Source organism: Aulonocara sp. 'chitande type north' Nkhata Bay, linkage group LG5, assembly GCF_057382095.1.
Source record: "Aulonocara sp. 'chitande type north' Nkhata Bay isolate Kocher_YH1m ecotype deep benthic linkage group LG5, A_spYH_male_GT1.1, whole genome shotgun sequence".
Lineage (NCBI taxonomy): Eukaryota > Metazoa > Chordata > Actinopteri > Cichliformes > Cichlidae > Aulonocara > Aulonocara sp. 'chitande type north' Nkhata Bay.
In genome coordinates this window covers 35,679,343-35,687,426 of record NC_141348.1, presented here as the reverse complement: position 1 = coordinate 35,687,426, position 8,084 = coordinate 35,679,343, and the positions used below count along the sequence as shown (strand labels likewise).

Sequence of the window (8,084 nt, the reverse complement as noted above, 5' to 3'; positions counted from 1 at the left end):
GCAAGCTGGATGGTTGCTCTCCTCTAGTCTGGAGGATGGGACATCCATGTTTTCCAAAAAGAACTTGACCACAGAACAGTTTTCCACTTAGATGCGATGCTTTTCCACATGGTAAATGAGAAACTGAGAAACTCAGCCTCTCTAAGATGCTCTCATTTTACCCAACCATGTTGTTAACCTGTCGCCAATTACTTGGAAATTGTTCCTCCAGCCATTTCTTTTTATTACCATTTAATTTTTCAGCCTTTTTCAGTCGACATTTGTCATGAAACTGTAAAATGTCTTTGTTTAAACATGCTATCTTTTCTATTATGGGTTTATGAGATTTGCAAATCATTGCCTGTTAGTTACATTTAGCACAGCGTCCCAACTTTTGGGGAATTGTAGCTGCAAAAGAGCATGTAAGAGCACCCAGATTTCCAGAGTTTTTTTGTTGGACACTTCGACACCACCTTGTTAACTGCTGCATGATAATAACTAATATATATTTAGTTATAGATATCACACAGCTGTCATGCTTTCCAAACATCCGCAGTTGCTTTTGTGGAGGTGTATCCAGTCAATATTACAACCTGAACGTGCTGTGCCCTCTGTTGGCAACTTCAAGTGTCAAGGGCAACAATTGTTTTTCTCTCCAGCTGGGATATCATCTGAGAGACCATGGCACTGAAAATAATTGGAAATGATTGCAGTATGCATGAAAGAAGAATATTTTTTATTTGTTTCTTTTATTGTGGTGAAGTTTTTTTTAGTGTAGCATCTTTTCAGCTAGAAATAATAGCAGTGATTCAGTGCTTTATCAAAGGCTATAGACGACATCATCTGGCTCTTGTTATGATGTGACTGTGTAGAAAAAACACTGTGCTTTGTGTAGAACATTGCCTTTTATGAAAATTATAATGAATTTTTTAAGGTTGAATTGAATACTTATTTGTGCTGTAATTGTTCATTCACATGTTATCTGTAGCTTCATCTTCTTTATTTTAAGTTGAGCCAAAACAAATATATATTTTTAATAACTATTAGATTATAGCTGAATTACAAATACAGAGTACGAGTGTTGGGTGAGGTTTCATAAAAGGATTTGGCTTGGTATTTCTGTGCCATCTGCCATCAGCGATATTATTCAGGAAGGGCTTTTGGTGGAATTCTTTACTTACATTAAGGGTTGCACTTTTCCCCAGGTGCCCCCATTTGTTGTACAAGTGATCCAGAAATATTACATTGCACTAAGTTGCAGTGTGGTATTTTAAAACCTTATATATTTAGGATTGTGCTTGGTACAGAAGTGTAATAATGAAGCTAGATCTTCAAGTTCCTCATCCCTGCAAGTGGTGCAAATTACATTCTTGTTATAACAATATGTCAGACGGATAATTTAAAAGTTGTCACCAAGAGATAATCACTGCAGGTCTCCAGGAGCTTTCCAGCTGAAACCACATGACTATTGTTGTTTTTTGGACTTTTTCTGATTGACCATCTGAGTGCTCTGAAGTGTGGCCACAGCAGGCAGCTGTTTTGAACAAAAAACGTATAAAAGCACTCAAGACTGACTAGCAGACAGACAAAATTACCGACTGGCAAGTCAGCACATGTGGAGCACAGACAAATGGCACAGACAAGCAATTTTATTGTGTGTACTTTGAGCAAAGAGAGTGTGTCACCACATGGAATAATAGAGAAAGCCATACAGGGACTGAATAAGAATCACAATTTCCTGCATACGACTTAAAAGAATAATAGTCTTTAAGGATCAAATGAAATTGAAGTAAGAAGGTCATTCAGTGGATTACAGTGTAGCTGAAATATTTATACATAGCATTGCAGCATTTAGTCTATTTAAAATGGACACCAAAAAGTTGACAGAGCAGATTAGTGCACATTCTGTTTTGGTGATGGTGGTAATCCTTCATTCCAAACTGAGAACAGAAAAGCCTGATGTATTATGTATGAATGGATGCTTCTGAATTGATTGAGCTTGTGCATATAACCTTGCTGTCAGAAAGAGCTGCAAGCAGACCCAAGCGTGCCTAAGTTAAGGGCGTGTGAAGTTTGAACGATGTGAGTGCAGCTTGTAGAGGTTCTTCATTTATTTAATGTTCATTCTTTTTATTTGTCTTCAGTTACACAGTTCGTCTCTTGTAAAATCACTTTATTTGATGATATTTGCATAATGACACACACACAAAAACAAGAGTATTTGCCAGAAGCCATTGGCATCACTGCAATACAGACAAGCTATCCTTTCATGCGTCAATGCAGCAGTCATGGCATTATTGTAAACTGGGAGTTACTGTCTCAGTCCTGTATTAGAGTGTGTGTGTGTGTGTGTGTGTGTGTGTGTGTGTGTGTGTGTGTGTGTGTGTGTGTGTGTGTGTGTGGATGGCAGGCAATTTCCCCTAAGCAATCACTAAAGAACTAATATCCTGTATTATGGAATGTTAATTTTAAGTTAAGTGCAAGATGAGTGCATGAGTCCTTACTCTACAACAGGGGTGGCCAACCCGCGGCTCTCGAGCGACATGCGGCTCTTTGCCTGGTTTCATGCGGCTCTTACGTTCATATCAAAGTTTGTGTTTTGGGGTTTTTTTGTGTTGTTGTTTTAAAATGTGCACGTTCGCTTCGCTTGAGTTCAATACGGTATTTTCATTAAATGGCCATGTGTGTGAGATGAAAATACCGCAAAGTTTCCCAGTAGGAGCAAGTTTGCCCTTAAAATGGCAAGGAAAAAATACACAGCAAAAAGAAAATATGAAGATGAACACAGGATGTTTTTAACAGAGTGGGAGAGTTTATATTTTTTTGTTGAACGCAATGGCAAGCCATTCTGCCTTATATGTCAGACGTCATTAGCGCATTTCAAAGCTTCAAATCTTCAGCGCCACTTCAGCTCACTCCATGCTAACATCGACCAGAACCATCGACCCAAAAGGGACTGAACTTCGCAAGCACGAGTTGGCCACTTTGAAAAGTCAGCACATACAGTTTTTCCAAAAATTTACGAAGCGGTCAGAGACCTTAACACTCGCATCCTATCAGCTGGCTTGGAACATTGCACGGGCTAAAAAGCCATACGATGAAGGGGAGTTCGTTAAAAAATGCCTCAGTGACGTTGTTGAAATCTTGTCTCCTGAAAACGACAAATTAAAACGCATGGTATCAGACGTCCAACTGTTCCGCCACACTGTTGAACACAGAATATCGGACATTAACACGGCTATTGAAACACAGTTGCACTCTGACCTTCAAGCATGTGAGTATTTTAGTGTCGCATTGGATGAGAGTTGTGATATACAAGACAAGCCTCAGTTGGCAATATTTGCACAGTCTGTGTCAAACGATTGTGTGATCAAAGAACTCCTGGATATTGTGCCATTAAAAGACAGAACCCGTGGCATAGATGTGAAAGAAACCACGATGGCTGCATTAGAAAAAGCAAATCTGCCCATAACGAAATGAACTGCAATAGCCACGGATGGAGCACCAGCCATGATGGGATCTGTGAACGGGCTTGTGGGGCTGTGCAAAGCTGACCGAACTATTCCTGACTTTTGGAATTTCCACTGCATCATCCACATGGAGCAACTCGTGTCTAAATCATTGAATTTAGATAACGTCATGAAGCCTGTGATGGAAATCGTCAACTATATCCGCACACATGCGCTTAACCACAGGCAATTCAAGAATCTCATTGCTGAGCTGGACCAAGGGCTTCCAGGTGACCTGCCGCTGCACTGCGAGGTGGCTGTCAAAAGGCCAGGTACTCTCTCACTTCTTTGAGCTTTTGGATGCCATGAAACTGTTTATGGAAGAGAAGGACAAGGACTATCCCGTGCTCTCGGACCTCAAGTGGATTATGGATCTGGCCTTTTTGGTCGACATGCTGTGTCACTTGGACAGACATAACCTGACCCTGCAGGGTAAGTTAAAAATGCTGCCTGACCTGGTGCAAAGTGTGTTTGCGTTTGTCAACAAACTGAAGCTGTTCAAGACACATATTCAAAAGGGAGATTTAACGCATTTTCCCACTCTGCTAAAAGCCAAGCGGGCAAGTCACCAGCGCTGCCCTGAGTAAGCAAAGAGCCAGATATGCAACGCTGATTGAAAACTTGCACGAAAGCTTTGTGACCGGGTTCCATGATCTACAATTGAAAAGGCCACAGATTACGTTCCTCGTCGACCCATTGAATGCAGAGACCGGCTGTTTGAAAGTCTCGCTAGTCACAGATAAAGCTGCGGCTGAGTTGGAGATGATCGATCTTTGTGAGGAGGACCAATTGAAACCTGCTTTAAGGGAAGGGACCATTGAGTTCTGGAAAAGTATGCCAATGGAAAAATACCCCAATGTCAAACGGGCTGCGCTTAAGATACTGTCAATGTTTGGGTCAACATACAAGGCAAGGAATGCCAGAAGTCCCATTAAACAACATGCATTGTAAAAGTAAATGCTATTGTAGATTATTATATTTTTGTTTGTGGACTTGGTTGAACTGAGAGTTTGTGTGTGTGAGACAGTGCACACAATTGTTGAAAATGACTGGCCTGTGGTTTTAGTACTGTAGGAGTCATTATCATATTGGTGTGTGTGTGTGTGTGTGTGTGTGTGTGTGTGTGTGTGTGTGAGAGAGAGAGAGAGAGAGAGAGAGAGAGAGAGAGAGAGAGGGAGGAAAGGATGGGTGATGTTCATGTGTGCCCATGTGTAGGATGTGGCTCTTTGCGGTAACACAGTAAAAAAAAAGTGGCTCTTGGTCTCTGACTGGTTGGCCACCCCTGCTCTACAAGTTTGCAAAAAGTGTAATAATTTGTTAAACTTACATTGTTTTTGCTGCCTGATAATATAAATTATCAGCCACCAATCTATGAATCATTCAAGAATAAAAAAGGCGCTGAACTTCAGTGATGCACCAGTGTTGTGCCCTCACATAAGAGGGAATTTAGCAAAGAACCAATTTGACATTTTATCTGTAGGCACTTTGTTACTAGCAGCCATTCACAAAAAACTAATTCCCCTCATAATGTGTTAAAACTGCAAAAAATGCAAAAAAATATGATACAATTTGACACGACATAATAGTATTTTTTCATGAACACGATGGTTCCCAAAGACCTATTAACCAAAAAGAAGAAGTGACAGACCTAAAAAAGCTATTAATAGCAGGTGTCTGAAAGTCATGTCCTTAAGAAAAAGGATGAGGTGCATCTGGCCCTTAAACTGATTTAGTTTACTACTGTTAACTAAAGATTAATCAGAAATAATCTCAGCCAGGGGGTGGCTGTCAACAAGCCATTCTTATAAAAGGAAACGGGGAGAAAAAGCTGAGTTATGGTAAATTTGCAAGAACTGGTTTGAAAATCTGTGGCAAAAGGCCTTTTGGAGTAAAATTGAAAAAATGAGAAAGTTTTGTTTCAACCCATCATCAGTAGCTACAGAGGAGGGCAGGAGAGATGCAATAGTGAGTGTCTACAGTTATCTACAGGGTGGGGGAGGCTCTGCTGTATTTTGGCTCTGCATTTCAGCCAGTGGTGTTGGGATCTTGTCAAAATTGATGAATAGCATCAGATTCTGATCCACTTTGCAGTACCACCTGGAAAGCATCTGACTGAAAGTGGCTTCACTTTTCAGCATGATCTCAAACACTCTGCCAATGCAAGTGGATAGAAGAAACACACAATGGAACACTATCAGTCATTGACTGGACTCCCCAGAATCCAGACCTCAACATTATTGAAGCAGTGTCATCATCTTGACATCTTGACTTGATATTAAAAGTACTACTTCCCTTCACTTTCCCCTTTTCACTCCAAGTGTGTTCAGATGCCACAAGTTTGTCTGCTCTCCTCTGTAGTTTGTGTTTTGTCTTGCTTATTTTCAGCTTTGGTCTGCTGGTGATTACTGTGTGATGGGTCCTACCACCTGCCTCACGTTACTCATCATCATAAAAACAGAAAGTCTCCACAAAATTATAGTTGTACACAAAACTCAACCAGACAGATGGGTTTAGTAATAACTTATAAATCACTAAACATCGCACATACCAGCTTTAATTATGATGATTTATTTAATTACAGCCACATTACAAATAAGTCAGGAGTGTGAGAATGAAAATTAGATACTGTGTGCTTTGCAGTATCTTCCAGACACTATTTGAAACCTAATTTTCAGATGTACTTCTGTTAGATGCGCTGAGGAAAGTATTTTACCCACAGGCACTTAAAATTCTGCCCGACATGCTTTTAAACATTTTGTACTTCCACACAGTTTGACCACAGGACAAACAACTCAGTCTCCACCGAGGTATAAACATAGGCCTAGGCATTGTGAAATAATTGTTTTGGACGGCCTTCATAAGACGGCGGGTGTTCTATAATAATAATAATAATAATGGATTGCATTTATATAGCGCTTTTCGGGACCCCTCAAAGCACTTTACAATACCACTATTCATTCACTCTCACATTCATACACTGGTGTATTCTATAATAATGACATTTTACTTTAATTATTTAGTCAAAATGTCACTTAACGCATCAGGAGGCTGTTTACAACATTAAAGCTAACAGGGCAGGATTGCTTGCTGGACAAGTTCAAAACTCAAAAAGTCCTTACAACTTTTCTATGCAACCTTCACACTTAAGGCTGGGTCATGGCGTCTGAGAGCTGATACCTAAGACGTGCTGTTGAACCATGTCACAAATCAGTTGTTGTTGTTTTTTTTCCAGCTGAATAGGAAGGTGGACTTTGAAAAGCAGGCTCCCATAGCATGGGAGAAGAAGAAAAAGTGACAGAAAAAAACATCACTGGCTTTCAAGAGGAATCACTGCAGCAAGCAAAAACGGTTTAAATGCCCATTTAAGCACTTCACTCAGCAACATAAAAACAGTAGAGTGGCAAGAGTGACATGTCCCCATGAAAATTAAGCCAGGTCAGTTGTTATTTTTATAGGTGATTTTCATGACCACAAAAAAAAATTAGTTGGTCTAAGTGTTTATTTTAGAAAAGCAAAGCTGTGCTAACAAACTACTAAATATGTGTAACAAAATAAAGGAGTAAAGGAGCTGCAAAGATTTATACCTTTACACATGATTAAATTCTATTTTCACAGCAGGAGTTAAAGAAAAAATGTTAGAAATACGATTTAAAAACGTTACAGTAAGTTATGTAGGCTTCTATTTAAATCTAGCTTTGATATAAGCACACAGACCCTCTCTCTGTTTCAATTTAAGTTCATCTTACAGGAAAATGTCATCTCACTGGATCACAGATGTTATGTATAAAGCTTTGGGGTCTGAAGATTGAAACCAGTGCAAAAAGTGCTTTAAACCTCTATTCTTTCTAATGGAAACTCTTTGGGTTATGAAAAAGGTATGTCTGAATAGAAATCTACAGAGAAAATCACACTTTTCCACGCTTGTCTATGACCTCAATTTTGTGTATTACTTTAAGGTCTCAACTGGTAGTTTCAGGTGCTATTAAATACAACATCTTGCTGTGCATTAAAATGAAAATGATGATCGCCACTAGAGTCAAAAATAAGGATAAAGAAGGGAATGCTCCACAGCACACAAGTCACTACCATATAAGCATGTACTCGCCCTCTGTTTTTGGGTTGCTTTAGCTTCCTCCTCCTGTCCAAATATATGTATGCTGATTACAAATTGGCTGTAGGTGTAGTTGTTCGCATGAATGGTTGACTGTCTTTCCATGTTAGCTCTGTAATGGCCTGACTTTTACCCAATGTCAGACAGGGTTCTGCCCCCATTTGACTGACGGAGGCTAACAAGTTTTATAGCATGGGAATACGAGACTGGATCCAAATCCAGTTCTACTTTGATTTGCTTCTTCAACTCACACCTGTGCTTCAGTAAAAATAAGCTGCACTTTCCATGAAGGATGGCTCATGTAATAGTAAATTAGGTGAGCTATAAGAAGAATGTGCCTCGGGTTTACATTACAGCTGGTGAGCATAGAGGAACAATCCACTGAGAGAAAAGAAAAAGACGTGACTGCACTTCTGAATGAGGAACTCCAAACTGAGCTTGCCAGCTGAAACCCCTCACATAGTTCTAAACCATGGAAAATAAAT

General features: G+C 39.7%; 1 protein-coding gene across 1 annotated transcript; it reads left to right on the top strand.

The window, feature by feature from the left end:
• The first annotated feature begins 3,492 nt into the window (after positions 1-3,492).
• Positions 3,493-6,783, top strand: LOC147331149 (general transcription factor II-I repeat domain-containing protein 2A-like). Its single transcript, XM_086294090.1, has 4 exons — positions 3,493-3,760; positions 3,813-3,946; positions 4,041-4,397; positions 6,721-6,783. The coding sequence occupies exons 1-4, from the start codon at positions 3,493-3,495 to the stop codon at positions 6,781-6,783; spliced, it is 822 nt and encodes a 273-aa protein (XP_086150216.1).
• The last annotated feature ends 1,301 nt before the right edge of the window (positions 6,784-8,084 follow it).